General features: G+C 40.2%; 3 protein-coding genes and 1 pseudogene across 4 annotated transcripts in view; 1 reads left to right on the top strand and 3 right to left on the bottom strand.

The window, feature by feature from the left end:
- The window catches only part of LOC145490432 (uncharacterized), a 125,777-nt gene that overhangs the window by 99,863 nt on the left and 5,986 nt on the right, over positions 1–19,928 (top strand). The window lies entirely within an intron of this gene.
- Positions 1–19,928, bottom strand: part of LOC145491170 (fibroblast growth factor receptor 4-like) — a 53,186-nt pseudogene that overhangs the window by 29,471 nt on the left and 3,787 nt on the right. The window contains exon 3 of the transcript XR_014049780.1: positions 19,394–19,501. The product of XR_014049780.1 is annotated as a fibroblast growth factor receptor 4-like (transcript). The remainder of the gene's footprint in view (positions 1–19,393; positions 19,502–19,928) is intronic.
- Positions 134–7,705, bottom strand: LOC145491161 (uncharacterized). The gene is made up of 2 exons (XM_081470320.1): positions 3,811–7,705; positions 134–2,699 (listed from the first exon to the last, which is right to left on the bottom strand). Exons 1-2 carry the CDS (start codon positions 3,991–3,993, stop codon positions 2,382–2,384), a joined length of 501 nt encoding a protein of 166 aa, XP_081326446.1. The 5' UTR covers positions 3,994–7,705; the 3' UTR covers positions 134–2,381.
- Positions 9,017–14,545, bottom strand: LOC145491155 (roundabout homolog 3-like). Its single transcript, XM_081470315.1, has 4 exons — positions 14,289–14,545; positions 13,584–13,859; positions 12,549–12,845; positions 9,017–12,243 (listed from the first exon to the last, which is right to left on the bottom strand). Exons 1-4 carry the CDS (start codon positions 14,326–14,328, stop codon positions 11,918–11,920), a joined length of 939 nt encoding a protein of 312 aa, XP_081326441.1. The 5' UTR covers positions 14,329–14,545; the 3' UTR covers positions 9,017–11,917.

A 19,928-nucleotide genomic window follows, 5' to 3' on the forward strand; every position in this document is an offset into this window, starting at 1 on the left:
GCATGTATTGCATGTCCGACCATGTACGCACTGCGTACCTATTTTTGCTATATATTGCACTGAATCACTCCAACTAAGTCCTCTCGAACAAAATTACCACATAATAAATTATGCATTGCTCATGTTTCAAATTGAATGACGAAGGATCACTGCAAAACTTTTTACTCTTGATAAGGTAATAGGCATGTATTGCATGTCCGACCATGTACCCACTGCGTACCTTTTTTTGTTATATATTGCACTGAATCACTCCAACTAAGTCCTCTGGAACAAAATTTTGTTAATTGACCAGCTGCGTTTGCATGTGAAAACCACAGAAATAGTCACATTTATAGTGGCTGCGGAAGTCATGAAACTTCATAAAAGCAGTCTTTTTGTGGTAACCTGTGATCATTCGAACAGTGGCCAGTCGAATAATTAAATTATATATATGACTGAATTTATGAAAACCGTGTTAAGACTTCGCACAAAAAAAAAAGCCATATGAACTTGATTTCACAACTCTAAAAGGCCTTAAAATAACTCCAAACGATGAAGAAAAATAGACAGCCGGGAGAGCAAGAAAAGGGAAATAAGAGAGTGGAGGGGAAAAAAAATACTTTTTTTTTTATATCGTCTAGAATAAAACGCTTGATTTCTTTAACTCTGCTTTCATAAATCCAGACATATACATTGTACGGTACAAGCCAATTTATAAGTAATACAAATTTAAGTTAATATGAACAACCATGAAAGGGAGGTCAGAGAAGTTATAGCCTGTGAACAGGCTCCCGGTGAACGCCCCGATTGCTTTGCTCTCCGAATTCTTCTGTTTCGCGCTCGCCGAAATTTTTTTCCGTCCTCGCCAGGAGCCTGTTCGCAGGCTACAGAAGTTATATGACCCATATATTCTTAATATACCTTTCTGTCACGCAATATCACGGTAAGACAAACACCTTGTCATTGTGTCGAAAGGTCAAATTCCCCTTTCGCGTCATTATGGCGTGTTATTCCCGGGCCAATCATATTTATGCTTTTCCATTATATAAATCAAGACCATGTGGTCTTATCTTCACATCTGTAGTTCAATTCAAGTTTTCTGACCTCTCAGAGTGTTGTGAAAAATTCCCGCCCACCCAAACCCATTAGGTTCTCTTTGAGCATAGTGTTAACAACTAAGTATAGTTTTATCAACTGTTTTGCCACAAATAATCATACTGCTATGCAGCAGTTGTAGTTATCTAGCTTAGTGTTGTTGGACTTGAGCAGCATACATACTTGCTCATTGAGACATTGTTATAATTGTTAGTGTTAGTGTCATGCCAAGTGCTGTTTTGGACACATGGACCATGCTTGCTCATTGAGCTTTATTTACAAATGTTATAACACTGACTTGAAGCTGGTATCAACCTTCACGTATTTTGTTCTTTGCTTCTGGTCACAACAGATTATGACCACTGATTTGTTAGCTTAACAGGCTTAGAACTTTCTGATTGTTTGATTTCTTAGAATAAATAAACTATGGGAGGGGAAGAAGTGCTCCATATAGCTCGCCCCTTTGCGCCATAGACTCACATGGCCAGCCATCGTGGCAGAAAGGGCCCCCCACATAGCCTTGTTACCAAGGAACCAAACCTCTGTTGTTTGTTGTGCTGATTCTTCCCAGCGGGGGCCTGGGAATTAAGGCCGCAGAGAGGGGATTAGGACTTCTCAGTAGCCTAGGGACTACAGGGACTCCTGGAAAGGAGGGAAAGGACTATAACCCCTCTTTCCAGGGGGGCGGGGCGCTGGGGATTAGTACCCCAGGGAGAGGATTAGGACCTCTCTGCAGCCTGGTTGTTGTCGCCTAATAATGTTCTTATTGTTTAGGCTCTCTCGGTGCCAACCACCTGACCCGTGTCATCCTATAAGATTCGTATGGGCAACTCGAGCACTTCATCCCCTACCCCTTTTCTCCCATCAAAAGTTGTTGTTGTCTACTTTGATTTCATGGGCTGGGAGCATTAATATATATCAGAAAAGTAATTGGGCAATCGGATTATTGGATGAATTTAGTTTGGCCTTCTAAACGTAGTTAGTCCTGTAATAAAAATGGGTAACGACTATCACTACAGCTATTACAGTCACAAGCTCTTTTCCATCAATTATTGGTCGCCTTAAAAACAGTTAGAAGAGAACTTTGATTTAAAAAAGATAACACCGATATTGAAAAGCAAAAGTAATTCCTTATGTCAGAAAACACCTGCGTCTATCAGTTAACTCAGTTAACATATCTTTGCTGCTGGTTTCTAACCTCTGAACTCTTAATCCAATCAAAAGCTAGAATTGAGATTGTATTTGTTGCTAATGAATAAAGCTCTCGGATCCGGATAACTTGTGCTCTTCATCGGCACCAAGAGTGATCATCCATCTTTTTCGCAGCCCAGGAGTTCATTCCCATCAGTCCTTAGATATACTCCTTTATTCACAATTCCAAACTCTCCTCCACCAAGTTTCTCAATTGATATTGTCAGCCTGTCTCGAGATATTTCCCAGTTTCTTTCAAATGCCATATTTTGTAAGTAAGTCTCGTTATCGATGACTTCATTTTCATTCGTGACATAGCGCGAGCCATCTTCAGCATTATCACTTGCAATGGGTCGGTTTTTTCTCAACCGTTTCATTGTATCTCCGTCATTCTCAATTTCAAGCTGGGTGATTTTTTGTTTGGCTTTTATTCGCTGTTTTCAAAAAGTGCTAGTAATTATTGATCTAGAAAGTTTCTTAAGGATTTAAAGGAAGGATTTAAGATTTGAAATATATGAAAAAAAAATAAAGGAGGTTGCTTTTGGTAAAATCAGGAATGTAATGATCTTTTATACAGCATTCGGCAGTGCTTTCTCAAAATATCTAGCAGTGTGACTTTCTGAACAAAATTATAAAACTTACACCTTCCCCGAAAGGGTTTCTCCCTTTTTCCGTTTCCGCCCCTCGAAAAGCAAGTAAGATTTATTTCTTTAAACGTTTTCCTCTCTACTTTTGCATGACTTTCAACTTGGCGAGTTATAGAATTGTTTTGCTGATAAAATAGTAGCATGCATATGTTATTTTCGTTCATTTTTTACGCTATACTTTTTCCTTCTCAGTTTTCTTAGGTTGGAAGGGTAGTGTTAAGGTGGCTCCCTAGAGTATTTATCAACACCCTGCCTATAGAGCGCGAGTTAGAAAAGGAAACTTGGTGAATTTCTTTCAAAGTTTTCCCTGTAGAGACTTACCAGTATGGATACTGTTAAAATAAGGCTTATTTTTGGATTAAGGCCGTTACCATGGCAACATCGCATCTAATGACAGGCAGATATATTCATCATTTTGGCCTAAACTCCTTAATATTTATACTTTCCTTCGGTGAGAGTTTTTCACACTTTGCCACATCATGGAAATGATATTGCCTGACATTTTTAATTGGCAAAAAGTCAAGGTTGGTCAGACGGTTTTTCCAATATTCTGTCATTTTTCATTCTTCTAAATGTATTAAAATAGCTCTGACAAATTTCAACAAAAACAGAGCATTTTATAGGAATTGTAGGTGGTTACAACTGAGCCAAATTTAAAATTCAAAGTCAGTTTTGCTTTTTGTCCTCATGTTGGCGTCATAAAAATCGAAAAACACTTACGTTTTCTTTTGAGTGCGCGCAGATTACTTGAGCTTTCGTCCTATGCGCGCGTGCAATCGTAAAACTATAGGGAGCCGCCCTAAAAGAGGGGAAAGGGGTACGCCCATTTCTACAAAGATTGAAAGGTCCTCTGAATAGTACAAAATATGTATACTTGCAAACGAATGCAAGATCTTACCTTTTTATTGATGTTGTGTGTATTTGTCTTTCTCTTGTGCTTCAAAACAAGCAGGACAATGACAACAACAAAAAGAACCACAGCAATGGCTATCAACGAGACGAAAGCTTCAGACAACCCATTAGCACCTGTTGTGGATATAACATACTGTAAGGAACATACGTATATGAAACCCCACCCCATTTATACCGCCACCTCTTCATTACGGCCACTTTATTTTGGTCCGAACGAAAGCTGAGTCATTTTCCTATTAAAGAATCCCTTTAACACAGCCACCGCGATAATACAGCCACAATAAATTGGCCCGTTTGCGACCGGATTAACAGGGTTCAGCACTGTATTGTGAAGGTCCTGTTATTATAGAAAAGACGCGAATGTCCGTGGATAAGGAAAGTTGACACAAACGCCACATGGTTATGTTTTCACATTAGTTTGCAGCTCTGATGAGCTCTAACGTCCGCATTATTTTCCTTTACAAAACCTGGTTTTAACGGGTGGCATTATGAATTTATTTTTGATAAATCTGTTTTTATAGGTAAAACAATTTTCTCATCACCTCTGAATTTTCCACCAGATTGCGTTATCTTAGTACTTGTGTCTTTCCCATTAATGTTGCTTTTTTTTACAATCATCTTTTTTGAAAGATCCAGCTACGCTTTCAATACACTAATAGCCAGGCAGTCATTACTCTAAGTAATTTTTAGTACCTATATTTCCTGCAAATTACTAATCGAGAAAGAGACCACATCTAAAGATTGACGTGGGACGCACGGGGCTTCTACTGTAAGTACCGCAGAGAAATGGTAGGAAATGTTCCTAGCATTCCTTTCATACTCTCACTAGGGTTCTTCGTCTTGCGGCCAGGGAAGGCGTCATAATCTGTTTCAGTGACATGTCGGTGATATTAAATAAAAGAATAAACCAGAAAGGGCCGATGGAATATGAGACAAGCTTTAAAATGAAGTCACGATATTAATAGTGCTTTAAAAGTAAATAGTGCGTTCGAGTCATTCCCGATGTTTTCAAATGATGGCGGACTCCACCGACGCCAATAATCTGGAACAAAACAAAGCCATTATATATCGGATCACGTCTAAACATACGTGAAGAAAGACTTGGGCAGGAAAAAAACGTGAGCGGACAAAACCGGGGAATGCCGATAAATCAAGTAATCCCGCAATGATGAACGAATTACACAACATGAACCTTCCTCTGTTTCTCCCCCTGAACCAAGTTCAGATCTACGAACTGAACTTAAAGATACCAAAGCGCCTACGAATGGATGTTGAGCGCGGCGAGCAGACGTAAATGTCTTGTTTACCCAATGAAAGCCATCACAATAAACTCTGAGCTTGCATCGAGATGCTTGTCCGGGCGTAAATCTAAAACAGAGCTTAAGAAATAAAAACCCAGATGATCTGGAATACTTGTCTGAGTATGTCGTTGGCAGTGGGAGCCACGAGCAGCATTATCATGCTCGGCAATTCAAGTTATTGTGTTGAAAATATCGCACAATTACAGAGAGGAGGACAAAAAAACAAAAAGCGCGAGGAGAAACTTAATACATGGATCTAAGATAGATTACCAGTGCTTTAGGTGACCATGCATGGCTACCAATGGTTTGGCCAATCGCTTGGCCAATGGTCGTACATGCAACGAATCGTAAAAGGCCGTAAGTAACGACCTCCGAAAGAAGTGAGCCCACCCCCGGGGCCCACCCCCCATCCCCTGAAAATAGAGGAACTAAGGTTCAAAAGGATAATTGTTTTTCCAATCAATAACCTGAATAGCGTACGATAAACTGATAACGATTCAACAAGGGAAGGTATAGCTTATTCCAGGTGGCGTCATGAAGCGCCCTGGTAAAACAATACCCGCATAATTTTCATCAAGTAACAAGAAGGTACTAAAAGGACCTTTTGCTCAAATTGAAATTACTAAACTTGACAACTTTGCTTCATTTTTAACAGGAAGGCATAAACAGAATGTTTAATCATACTGAAATTAAAAACTCGACCAGAGCAAATAAATATTTATAAAGCAGACTAACGCAGCTGTGCATCATGAACAGTAAAAATAGTTTAAGGTATCTTACATCACGGTCTACATATAAAGTGCCCACTAATGTACCAGCAACATAAATTTGAACTGGAACGAAGAACTTCTAAACGATTTATAAGAGCTCAGTGTTTTTACGAATTACACTCACAGCCTTAGAGGAATACAGCCCTGTTCTCAGAGAATTAAAAAAAAAGCACACACACACCCACACACACCCACACCGGGAAGAGATACTTATAGTAGAAGTCATTTGCGTCCCCTGGTTGGTGTGAGAGATTCTCGCCCATATCAACTTCCTTTTCTCTCGTACGTTCTCGCGCGTTTAGAGGTGCGCCACACTCGCGTTTTAGGTGCGGGGATTCCAACCAATGCTTACCTAACTTTTTAAAGATGCTACTTTTAGCCCTCCCCCAAATCTACACACGTGTATTTCACTTGAGGAAAACTATCTATTTGCACAGTGTTTGGTTGGAGATTCTATCCCATATTAACTTTCCTATCTCTAGTAAGTTCTCGCGCGTTTAGAGATGCGCCACACTCGCGTTTTAGGTGCAAGGATCTTAACCAATCCTTACTTAACTTTTTAAAGATGCTACTTTTAGCCCTACCCGAAAATCTACACACGTGTATTTCACTTGTGGAAGTCTGTCGCTTTAAACAATACTTGGGTTAAAGATTCTCGCCCATTAATATCTTTTTCTCACTCGCTTGTTTTCGTGCGTTCGGCGATGCGGCACATTTGCGTTTTTTTGTGTGTGGGGGGATCCCAAACTATGCTTATGAGGCTCTTTAAAAATGCTAATTTTGGCCCTCCTCCAAATCTACACAGGTGTAATTCAGTTGTGGAAGTCTATCAATTTGGACAGTGCTTGGGTTAGATATTCTTTTCCATGTCAATTTTCTTTTCTCCCGCGCGTTCTCGCACGTTAAGCGAGGCGGCACAGTGACTTTTAGATGTGATGATCCCAAACTTTGCTTACCTCGCTTTTTAAAGATGCTATTGTTAGCCCTCTTCCAAATCTCCAACGTGTATTTCAATTGTGGAAGTCTATCGATTTGAACAGTGCTTGGGTGGATATTTTTAACGATGTCAATTTACTTTTCCCTCTTCTTTTCTCGCGCGTTAAGCTATGCGGCACACTCGAACTTTTGGCGTCGGGATCTTTAACTATGCTAACTGGGCTTTTAAAGATCCTAGTTCCGGCCCTCTCTTTAATTTACACGTGTATTTTTTTACTTGTGGGAGTCTTTCGATTTGGACAGTGCTTGGGTAAGAGATTCTCGCCCATATCAAATTTATTTTCTCTCGTAAGTTGTCGCGCGTTTATAGATGCGCCACACTCGCGTTTTCGGCGCGGAGATTTCAAAGTATGCTAACCGGGCTCTCTAAAAAATGCTAGATTTGGCCCTCCCCCTAATCTACACACGTTTATTTCACTTGTGGAAGTCTGTCGCTTTGGACAATGCCTGGGTTAAAGATTCTCGCCCATTTATCTCTTTTTTTTCTCTTGCGTGTTTTCGCGGATTAGTTTAGAGTCCCTGGTACTCGGAAATATCGCCCAAGTTCCTGGAAATCGACCCAAAGTTGGTCAAAATAACGCTGCGTGTAGCCCGGTCTCGGCGACTTTCTAGTTACTAAGTGGCTATATTTCGACCAGACTGCTCATAACCAAGCGTTCAAAAATTTTTCCTCTGTCCATTTCAGTAAAAACCAACGTCTTCCCGAAGTATTTTAGAGTCCCTGAGACTAGGAAATATCGCTAAAATTCCTGGAAATTGACCCAAACCTGGTCAAAATCACGCTGCGCGTAGCCCGGTTTCGGCGACCTTCTAGTCAGTAAGTGGCTAAGCCAGTAAGCGCTCAAAACTTTTTCCTCTAACCATTTTACTGAAAACCAAACTCTTTTCGAGTTAGTTTAGAGTCCTTGGGACTTGGAAATATAGCCTAAGTTCCTGGAAATCGACCCAAACCTGGTCAAAATCACGCTGCGCATAGCCCGGTCTCGGAGAGCTTCTAATCACTAAGTGGCTATATTTCAATTTGACTGCTCATAACCAAGCGTTCAAAAAATTTTTCTCTGCCCATTTCACTGAAAACCAAACTCTTCTCAAATTAGTTTAGAGTCCTTGGGAATCGGAAATATCGCTCAAGTTCCTGGATGTTGACCTAAAGTTGGTCAAAATCACGCTGCGCGTAGCCCGGTCTCGGCTACTTTAAGCACTGTCCAAATCAATAGACTTCCCCAACTGAAACGCACGTGTGTAGATTTTAGGAGGGCTAAAAGTAGCATCTTTAAAAAGTTAGGTAAGCATTGGTTGGGATCCTCCAACCTAAAACGCGAGTGTGAGGCATCTTTAAACGCGCGAGAACTTACGAGAGAAAAGAAAGTTGATATCGGCGAGAATCTCCAACCTAAGCACTGTTTAAATCGATAGAGTTTCACAAGTGTAATACAACTGTGTAGATTTAGCAAAGGGTCAAAACTAGCATTTTTAACGAGCCCCCTAAGCATAGTTTGGGATCCCCAACCCAAAAACGCGAGTTTGCCGCATTCTTAAACGCGCGAAAACACGCGAGTTAAAAAAAGATATAAATGGGCGAGAATCTTTAAGGGCCCATTAACCGATTTATGCGCGCGCTCGCGCGCGTTGCTAACGAGGTGACATTTCACTTCGGTTACTTACGTTAGCCTGAGCGCGGAAAATAAAAACTCAATAACTTCCAAATTCGCCTACATTTTAGATGTTTTTCTTTGTGTTTCACAAAATGCAAAGTAAAAAAAGTACAAGCAGAGACAAAATAAGAAAAAGACAGAAAAACAAGAGCAATAGAAAGAGAAAAAGTAACTGTGTGGCTTTGTTTGATCTTACCGAAGTGCACTGGTAGTGTAAATTGCGCATGCGCTGATAGAGTAACTTCCAATATATATCTGGCGCACTTCCAGTTTCTTTAAATGCTAAAGGAAACGCGGTTTTTCATTAAGTCCAGCCTTTTTCGACGGATTTCGATCAAAGCCAACGTTGGAAAGATAGCTAGCATTCCTTTTTCAAAATCATGCTTTTTTCAGAAAATTACGAATTTTTTAATATTTTGAAATTCTCTCAAAACCCAACCTTTTAGAAATAAAACAAAATCTATGCATAGCGTAATGAGGATTTAAATTAAAATACTAAATCAATGGAAAAAATCCCGATAAAGTAATTTGCCTGGGAGCCTTTGCGTTTTTTCAGTATTAGTCACATGACTGTGGACGTGACCGGAGACGTCATCACTAATGTTACTAATCATAAAAAGGTTAAAACACAAGAAATAACTCTGAACTAACTAAAAATAATGAGGTTATATGAGAATTAATTTTCCTTAGCAACGGCTCGAAAAAATCGGTTACTTGAGAAAAGAAATAGGGGAGAATTTCTCACCCAAGCACTGTCCAAATCGATAGACTTCCACAAGTGAAATACACTTGTGTAGATTTGGGGAAGAGCTAAAAGCAGCATTTTTAAAAGGTTAGGTAAGCATTGGTTGGGATTCCCGCACCTAAAACGCGAGTGTGGCAAATCTCTAAACGCGCGAGAACTTAATAGAGAAAAGAAAGTTGATAGAGGCGAGAATCTCTCACCCAAGCACTGTCCAAATCGATAGACTTCCACAAGTAAAATACACTTGTGTAGATTTGAGAAAGGGCCAAATCTAGCATCTTCAAAAAGTCCAGTAAGCATAGTGTGAGATGCGGACACCGAAATCGCGAGTGTGGCGTAAATCTAAACGCGCGAAAACACGCGAGAGAAAAAAATATAAATGGGCGAGAATCTCCAACCCAACCATTTTCCAAAAAGACAGACAACCACAAATGAAATACACCTGTCTAGATTTAAAAACCAGCCAAATCTTGCATCTTTAAAAGGTCCAGTGAGCATAGTTTGTGATCCCGACACCAAAACCCCGAGTGTGGCGTATCTCTAAACGCGCGAGAAGTTACTAGAGAAAAAAAAGTTGATGTGGGTGAGAATCTTTTCCACAAGTGAAATACACGTGTGTAGATTTCGGGGAGGCTAAAAGTAGCATCTTTAAAAAGTTAAGTAAGTATTGGCTGGGATCCCCGCACCTAAAACGCTAGTGTGGCGCATCCCTGAACTTGCGAGAACTTACGAGAGAAAAGAAATTTAATAGGAACGAGAATCTCTCACCCAAGAACTGTCCAAATCGATAGACTTCCAGAAGTGAAATACACGTGTGTAGATTTGAGGGAGGGCTAAAAGTAGCATCTTTAAAAAGTTAGGTAAGCATTGGCTGGGATCCTCGCACCTAAAACCCTAGTGTGGCGCATCCCTGAACTTGCGAGAACTTACGAGAGAAAATAAATTCAACAGGGACGAGAATCTCTCACCCTAGAACTGTCCAAATCGAAAGACTTCCACAAGTGAAATACACAAGTGTAGATTTGAGGGAGGGCTAAAAGTAGCATCTTTAAAAAGTTAGGTAAGCATTGGCTGGGATCCTCGCACCTAAAACGCTAGTGTGGCGCATCTCTGAACTTGCGAGAACTTATGAGAGAAAAGATATCTAATAGGGGCGAGAATCTCTCACCCATGAAGTGTCCAAATCGATAGACTTCCACAAGTGAAATACACGTGTGTAGATTTGGGGGAGGGCTAAATGTAGCATCTTTAAAAGGTTAGGTAAGCATTGGTTGGGTTCCCTGTACCTAAAACGCGAGTGTGGCGCATCTCTAATTACGCGAGAAGCTACGATAGAAAATAAAGTTGATATGGGCGAGAATCTCTCACCGAATCGCTGTCCAAATCGAAAGACTTCCACAAGTGAAATACACGTGTGTAGATTTGAGGGAGGGCTAAAAGTAGCATTTTTAAAAAGTTAGGTATGCATTGGTTGGCATCCCCGCACCTAAAATGCTAGTGTGGCGCATCTCTGAACTTGAGAGAACTTACGAGAGAAAAGAAATTTTTAATAGGGGCGAGAGTCTCTCACCAAAGAACTGTCCAAATCGATAGACTTCCACAAGTGAAATACACGTGTGTAGATTTGGGGGAGGGCTAAAAGTATCATCTTTAAAAGGTTAGGTAAGCATTGGTTGGGATCCCCGCACCTAAAACGTGAGTGTGGCGTATCTCTAAACGCGCGAGAAGTTACGAGAGAAAAGAAAGTTGATATGGGCGAGATTCTTCAACCAGACACTCTGCAAATCGATAGTTTTCCACAAATGCAATACACGTGTGTAGATTTGGGGGAGGGCTAAAAGTAGCATCTTTAAAAAGTTAGGTAAACATTGGTTGGGATCCCTGCACCTAAAACGCGAGTGTGGCGCATCTCTAAATGGCGAGAAGTTACGAGAGAAAAGAAAGTTGATTCGGGCGAGAATCTCTCACCCAAGAACTGTCCAAATCGAAAGATTTCCGCAAGTGAAATACACGCGTGTAGACTTTGGGGAGGGCTAAAAGTAGTTAGGTAAGCATTGACTGGAATCCCCGCACCTAAAACGCTAGTGTGGCGCATCTGTGAACTTGCGAGAACTTACGAGAGAAAAGAAATTTAATAGGGACGAGAATCTCTCACCCATGAACTGTCCAAATCGATAGACATCCACAAGTGAAATACACGTGTGTAGATTTGGGGGAGGGCTAAAAGTATCACCTTTAAAAGGTTAGGTAAGCATTGGTTGGGATTCCCGCACCTAAAACGTGAGTGTGGCGTATCTCTAAACGCGCGAGAAGTTACGAGAGAAAAGAAAATTGATATGGGCGAGATTCTTCAACCAGACACTCTGCAAATCGTATCTCTAAACGCGCGAGAAGTTACAAGAGAAAAGAAAGTTGATATGGGCGAAAATCTCTCACTCAGTTGTTGTTGTTGTTGTTGTTGTTGTTGAACATATTACGCCTTTTTCTGTCACATTGTAATCACTGATGGGAAACAATGCACCATTTCTTTTGTTAAGTTAATTTTGATTACTTTTTTTTTTCCAATCCTTAGGTGACGACAAATCAACCAATAACAGCGGCTTGAGGTACGCCTGGAACAACTGCATCAAATCATAAACTCGTCGACGTACTTGCCTTTTAATGAAAGCATTGCATATCTCGATGAAACCTGGGCTTTCAAAGCTGTTGCCAGACAAGAGTAATATCCAATGTGCCTCTCATTTACAGATATAGTCTTCATAATTAGCTCGGAACTTTCCTTTAGATTGCTTTGAACTACTGTAACGCTAGCGTCAGTAAATGCAATCCCATCTTTAAGCCACGTGATGTTTGGACGTGGCAAGCCCCGGGCACCACACGTGAGCCTCCCGGTGTCATCACGTGATGCCAAGATACTCTTAGGATGGAGATAAAAAGAGGGCTCCATCATATCTAAAGAACAACAAAACGCAGTTAACTAAGTTTCGGCAAACGAGTCTATATGATAACTACAAAGATCACTAATGAATACAGCTAGTCATTTTACTTTTTGAACCATCCATATTGAATATAAAGCGTATGATTTTGACCGAAAAGCTCTAGCCCAGAGAGCAAATGCTCACTTTGTCTATTTTTCTTGCATTGATCTCAATTGGAAGACTATGAATTTATATTCTTTTCAAAAACATTTTGGGAACATTAAAATATGCATGCGTGTCGGAGTGGTCCAACAGGTGAGCGTACATGTAGCTTGTTACCTGGAACTGAGATCGTTACCGTCGCTTCCTTGGAAAGTGTGCTCCCTATTGAATTGCTGGCAACACATCGGTACCTCTGCAACTGTTCTGTTGTTTTAGTAAAGTTAAGTACCAGCGTCGACACACTTCCATTTTGAACCACGGTGCCATTTATAACTGACGAGTTGTTATTTAACCAACCAATGACAGGATGTGGGAAGCCATCTGCTTCACAGGATAAGGTTACTGTGGCAACCCCAGCATCAACGTAGGCATAAGTCGATTGGGGGTGGTTTCTAAAAACTGGTTTCCACAGGACTGAAAATATGCAAAATAATATTAAAACAATGAAAATGCAGAATAATAGGAAAAAATGAAAGGATGTGTCGAGATGAATTCAAATATTAAAAAGTATTTTTAAAAAGATTTTTAAGTAAAAAGATTCAAATACTCATAATTTTTGAACTAAAAGAGCTTTGACGCTGTATTTTTTTTTCCGTAATATTTGAATTTATCTCAACAATTGCTTAAAATCATGTATATATAAGTTTAGTCAGAAAGTTAAAGATGAAGGTGGCAATAGCTGTACTGCACAGACATAACTGTTTGTTTTTCGCGCTACCGCTGTTTAAATTGTCGTGACTTTCACTTTAACTTGGTCAAGCTTTTAAAAAATTCGAACTATAACCACCAAATTTGATGATTTCCTTTTTGTGTCTGAGTTATCAGTTTAAATTTTCTCATGACAACAAGAAGACCCATGACAGATGGCGAATGTTTGATTATGTATTGCATCATTGTTGTTGATAATATAAAACAAGGAGTTAGTAAACATAAGATTTTTATTAAACGCGCCGCTAAAGTTTTCTGGCTGGACGTAACAATCTGAAAGAAATAAAATTGTCTAAACAGCAGTACGAAATCCGCTTGTCTCATTTCATTCCAGAAATTTACTAAAAACGTAGTATTATCTGCTTCTGGCAGTATCTTACGGGGTGTTTTCTTCGTTAAATTATACTGATAGTAACAACCCTGTACTTTGTTCGCTCATTGTACCTGTTAAACTCACACTAGATGATCTGTTCCAGCCTTCGGTGCTGTTAGCCTCGCACCAGTACTTGCCTTGGTCGTTCAGGCGAACGGAGTCTAAAGCTAGTATGGAGTGACCTCTAACTTGCTTCACAGAAAAGCTTGGCATGCGATGACCATCTTTAAACCAGGTGATGACTGGGCGGGGGATTCCTGACGCATGACAACTTAGGTTCGCTTTACTTCCCACGGAAAAGCATCTCTGACTTGGAAGATCGACATTGAAAAGTGGTGGTAATGGGTCTGCAGTAGAAATAGTTTCGACTGTTAATGACACTTAATTAAGATCAAATCACGTATAAACTAAATCAGAGGGGATTTAACATTCAAAATGCACTTTTTCAAGCTTAATGACCCCAAATTAATCAAGACGTTTTAACCTCGTGCTTTTTAATTAGGAACTTAAGCATCGACGATCGAGAGAGGACGACGACGATTATGACGACCGAAAGTCAGTTCATAACACTTTCAAGGAACTGAGCATGTTCGTCTCTGTCAGTTCGTCGTCACGCAGTCGTCGAGACGGACTTTATAGTGATTTGCTGTTTAGCTGAAAACGGAAGTAGTTTTACCCGTTTAATCAGCACACTAATGGCTAATACTTTGTCAATCGTTGAATTATTAGAACGCCATTATAACAACAACAGATCACGGGGTAGTGTCACGACTTACCTTTAAATTTCAATGTGAGTTTATCCTGTGTGCATCTCATGCTATTCTCTGACACGCATTCATATTTACCGGAATTGCTCTTCCTGGCATTTTGAATGAAAAGCTTGCATACCAGTGATTCTCCGCTGCCATCGCAATCCTTTATAAAGTCATCGTAGTTCTCGTTGTAATAGTATTGGATCGTATAAGGTTGAGCAGCCTGATGACTTCCCTCCTTTGAAGAGTTACTGGTGCAAATGATTGTTATGTCGTAGCCAATTGGACAGTCCGGGATCGTTATCAGATTTGATAACCTCGACCAAAACAAACCATTAACCAATCGCTGCACAAGTTTTCGTTCACGTGACATTATTTGGTAGCAACAGTGTATAATTCAATATGGCGGTCGACGGGGCGCTGCGATGAAAGGAGTTACTTTTTTCACAACATCACAATGCAATTTCATTTAATCGTAATTGTATGTTTGCTTCACAATAGGTTACTGGGTTATGGAATAGAAATAGAGATGTATGGAAGAAAACTGTCTTTGTCCAAAAGCTACAGCGAAAAGTTTCATTTTCAGATAGACACCGTATAATATTTGTTCCGAGTAAAAACACACGAAGGTAGACAACAGTTATTCTGTTCACAAAAGCGTTGTTTATTGATACTAATATGATAGCTTCTATTTTCACTCAGGTTTCATGTTCTTGGTAGTTGGCGAAGCTGGCTGTTCAACAGTCTGTATAAAATATAAACGAAACACTAACAGTAAATACATCTTGAGTTCACAAATTGACACTGAACAAGTTGTTTCTATATTCCAAGGGGAGAGCAGTAACTGAATTTCGTTCAGTTTGCATGAGCGAAGCGTGGTTAGGACCGAAACATCTCCTGCTATGATTCATTACTATGAAATGGAAATGACAGTATCGAAACAGTTCGCAACCCTCCCTCTGTCGACTCTCTGTCCAGATATACTGAAGATAGAATAGTTTACCTCGATGGCCATATCCCATCCCACACCTAATTCCATTTCTGCGATTGCTAATTCAATCCCCTCCGCCGTATTGTACATTTCGTTTCCATCTTTGATGCACTGGAGTTCTCTTTGTCGTTGTGGGCTCGCCTGATATGGTTGTGGCACAACAACAAAAATATAGCAGGTATATTTACTTTAATTCGTGATACACCTCCGTTCAGTGGAATGGGTACATGCAACACTTTATGTCGTGAGATGTGACAGTAAACTTGGAAGTCTTGGCATTTCCGGAAAAAAAATTGTTTTAGTTGTAGATCAGTAGTCTATTGTTGTGCATTCGGTGATATGGAAAAACGCTTTTAATGACCGATTCATATAAAAGAAACTATAATTCAAGTAATATGTTTTCGTACCATAGTTCACTCGCTAAATCCAACAATAAGCTTCATTATATAACGACTGGTGTGCCAGAAAACTGACCTAATTTGGCCGGCATTTCCGGAAAATATTTCAGGACCGCGAGTTGTTGAAATTGACTCTAAAATATGGGCAACTTACCCTTTAACGTGATTGCCGATTTTCCCGCAGTCCGAAAGGTGTTTTAGTTCCCTGTTTATGGAGTATTGCACCCGGCCTATCTGTCTTCCAGCAATTTCTCTCAAAGTGTAATTTTTCTTAGCGCTCTTGGATACCAGACTGTGGCACGTCTAGAAGTGTCTCGGGTATTTCTCTAATTTCTGGCAAAACACAACGAAGTGCGAACGAGTCTTTGTTTCCAATTTTCAGGAAGGACATGAAAAGGAGTTCCTTCTGGCCCCTTGATTTTGACCTCATGGTAACCCTTCAAAAGAAAATAAACAACTAATGTTAGATTCGCAAGTGGTTTCCCGACCACCTGGACTGCCGTACCATGAATCGAGCGACTCATTAAGAGCTATAATTTTTTCTGAAGGGGCTTAGATGATTTATGTAAGTTACTTTTACGTACCCCTTGATTTTGCCACCAGTAATTCTTAAAGTTGAATGGTGCGTGTCTGTCAGGCCTAAAAGGAACGAAAATTTTATGCTGCAAAACTCGACAACAATAAACCTACCCTATGTAATGACCAAGCTATATCCACAAAATCGACATAAATTTGCTATTTTGATTCTATGGGTACCAGCATCCGCCATCTCAATACCTAGGAACATATCGATTACAGCTGTAAATATGGCCGCCGTTACGAACAACACATCGCAAATCAAAATACCCCCGTGCACTTTTTTCACAGATCGTGCACAATACTAAAAACACGTTAAATCCCAAGAATATGGCGTTAGGATTAACGACATATTTTTTGTGATTTTCGCAAAAATCTCCAGGTAACTTAAATCTAATGACAAAATGAAAAACATACCTGGTTTGGATGCAAAATTGCAAGCGCTGTTTCACTTTACCAGTAGCATTTTACATCGTTTACGCTGGTCTTCAACCGCCATCTTCAAAACACGTGAGGCTCCTTCTTTTCTGGTAATTATCGAATAGAATTATGGGTAAATTACCCGAGTATAATCGAACAAATAACGAGCAAAGCGAAGTAAATACGAAAATTCCCGGTTTTTGAAATGGCCGCCATGTTGTGGCGTCACATGGTTATCAAATCTGATAACGATCCCGGACTGTTGGAAGGACGTCCTCACCAGGAAATTCCAAAATGTTTAGCGACATGGACGGAGCTCGAGGATCTGGTAGAGATTTTATTCTCAGTTAATCAAATTTTCGCTTTACAGCCTTGAAATAAATAGCACTTTCTTAAAATCGATACGAACTGCAAAATGGTCAGTTTCTAAAATATGGAGTCGTTATAACCTGTTTTTTGCAAATAGCTCAAGCCTTTTTTGTGCCTTTTTTACTAACCCAAAGTAAAGTCTGCATACGAGCCAAGTGGCCCATCAAGCCGGAGTCTATCCCGGTTTCTATAGCATGAAGCGACTATTAATATTTCTAATCTCCCCTTGGATGAGATGCTTGTCCATCGAAGGGTTACCCCCAGCCGTTAGTCATTTGTACACCTGGGTGGAGAGAGGCACTGTGACAAAAAGTGTCTTGCCCAAGAACACAGCACAATGTCCCCGGCCAGGGCTCGAACTCGGACCCCCCGATCCGGAGTCCGGAGTCGAGCGCACTAACCATGAGGCCACCACCATGAGACCTAAGTGACTTAGAAATACACTGGCAAAGAAACCAAACTATATTGTTACAGTACTGTGCTTGTAGATGTTTCCGTAGAATAAATCATTTTCTTAATTAGCACTTCTTCCATGAAGTCAGTTTAGATTTTTACAGTACAGCCCAAAAATAATGCACGCGCATAAACTTCTTTTTGCGTCCGCAAGCCGGCACCTTCTTGCGGCTTCTTGCGGGTCGCTTGCGCTTAGATCCTGCAAGACGCAAGAACTTCTTTGCGGTTAGGACAATCACATGACTTTTGGAGGGCATATAGTTTATTTGTGGCCCGAGTAGCATCATTTGCGCCCGAGCGCAAAGCGCAAGGGCGCAAATGATGCTACGAGGGACACAAATAAACTATATGACCGACAAAAGTCATGCGATTATCATTATTATCAATACACAAGGCCAAATCGTACAAATTCATTTAATAAGAAAAAAATGTTTAACAGAGATGTAGCATGAAACTATGATATGAAAAGTTGTTGCAAAATACGATCAGCTAAACAAGAGCCGAATAAAAATCCTTTCTGTTTACAATAAAAGTCAAATATGATCTAGTTTTAAAAAGATTAATGACAATGATTAGCAAAAATCAAATGACTGTCCTCTAAGCTCCCGCCATTCCGCGGCGAACAAAATGAAATTACAACGAAAACTAAATAAACTCAACTAACTTCTCCGCATCTTTCCAAACGCCGTCCGTGTTCTGCCCTTCCATGAAGTATCGATTCAATTTCTGCATGTCTCCTGACTGAATGGATGATTTGTGTTTTGGTTTCGCATTGTTTTCTTTCGTAAATAGCTTGGCCTTCGCTTCAAACATTTTGTTGGCAGACATAAATTCGCTGTCTTGCAAAATGTTTATGTTTCGGCTGAGTGGAGCACAGGTTAGATGGCGATGAATGGCCGCTCTAATTCCAGTCAATGCACTTGGAGTTAATGCTTGGCCTTTCTCTGTTTTCACTTCAGCGAAGAACTTTCGCAGAATTTCACTCAAGTCCGTTGCACTTACTGTTTTGAGATCCACTGTAATTTTTCTTTTCTCACACCATTTCTCGAACTTTTTTACTCCCCACTCAGTTGCTCTCTTGGTGTTTTTCGCTTGAGCTTTTTGCTCAATCTCATCCAGTTGCTCGTTGTCTAAGTCCGAGTTTTGACTAGAAAAAAGCTGAAAATTTGGGAGTTCTTCCATTTTAAAATGAAATTTCCAAACGGCAAACGTTCATTACGCAAGCTGTTCGCACCTGAATGGTTTTCCCGCGTCAATAAACGTAACCTGATTGGTTAATATTCATCGGATGAGGAACCGTGAACCAATCAGCTGCAGGGCCGTTAATACATTAACGGCCCGCTAGGAGTCATTTGCGGCCCGCAAAGCGCGTGTTTTCAAGAGGGCGGTTTTCAATTTGGCCGCGTATATTGATAATAATAGAAGTTAACACTAGCCAACACTAGCACCGGACTCGTGCTGGTATATCTCTCTCAAAGCACCCGTTACACAAAATTAAGCAAACAAAGTCAGACAACGTTTCAGTCAACATGACTTTTGGGAAGGGATTTCAGGGGATGTGCCGTACTAAAACGGATAAAAATACCGTTCTTGTTATGATGGCATGACCAGGACTGTTTTCACACTTTAAAAACGCCTTGCCGTAATTGCAAGAGCTTCCCAAATAAATGGCATTTAGTTTTGTGAAAGAAATAACAGTAAAAACAAAACCCGTATAACACAAACATAAAAAAGGTAACTATATAAGGAAGAGTACCATACCCCTGTTTTGCTTTAGGGCTGGGGAGGAATGGAGACAAACTCAATTTTATAATTCAATTTAAACGATTTTACTTTTACTCAATGTTCTAACAAAGAATAGAAGAGCAAGAAAAGGTGGTCCCTACTTCAAGATCAGTATTTTCTAGTTCTGTATCACTCACATTCATGTAGAGATTCAACATGGACACAGCCAATTTCTGCATCAACGACGATTACATATAAAGCCATGACCAACAGCATGACGATTCTTCGTTTCTTCCTCCTTTCCCCTAAAAAAAGAAATCAACACTATATTACTGACCAACTAAACATGGTCAACTGATTGGGTACTGAATCTCCAGTACGGTATTTTGTTGTAATTATTTAAATTTTCCTTTGGTTGGTAAAAGGTGGCCTGTCAAGAGGCAAGACAGGGTCACATTACAACCACCCCTCCAACTGCCACAAATTCCCCTCACCGGCGTACATACAAGTTGTTAATAACTTCTCTTACACTGGTTTATCATCGTTTCCTGCAGGATAATTCTCCTTAATAAATGTATTTTTAGCAACATGCAGTTCCATAAATGAATATTCCTCAACCGTCGTACCTAGACCAATTAGTAGTTTCATAACCATTCTAGCGAGTTTATGTGAACAAACTCTCGCCAATATTTAGACCAACGAGGCTAAGAACACGCAAATGTTTACACTGGG

This window comes from Orbicella franksi, chromosome 6 (assembly GCF_964199315.1).
Source record: "Orbicella franksi chromosome 6, jaOrbFran1.1, whole genome shotgun sequence".
Lineage (NCBI taxonomy): Eukaryota > Metazoa > Cnidaria > Anthozoa > Scleractinia > Merulinidae > Orbicella > Orbicella franksi.

Excerpts from the sequence above, each read along its gene's own strand:
- LOC145491161 (XM_081470320.1), bottom strand. The coding sequence starts at position 3,993 with ATGGGGTGGGGTTTCATATACGTATGTTCCTTACAGTATGTTATATCC. Across the intron at positions 2,700-3,810 it reads CACACAACATCAATAAAAAG|CGAATAAAAGCCAAACAAAA; the intron begins GTAAGATCTTGC and ends TTTTGAAAACAG.
- LOC145491155 (XM_081470315.1), bottom strand. The coding sequence starts at position 14,328 with ATGAGATGCACACAGGATAAACTCACATTGAAATTTAAAG. Across the intron at positions 12,846-13,583 it reads ATCTAGTGTGAGTTTAACAG|TCCTGTGGAAACCAGTTTTT; the intron begins GTACAATGAGCG and ends GCATATTTTCAG. Across the intron at positions 12,244-12,548 it reads GGTAACGATCTCAGTTCCAG|ATATGATGGAGCCCTCTTTT; the intron begins GTAACAAGCTAC and ends GTTGTTCTTTAG.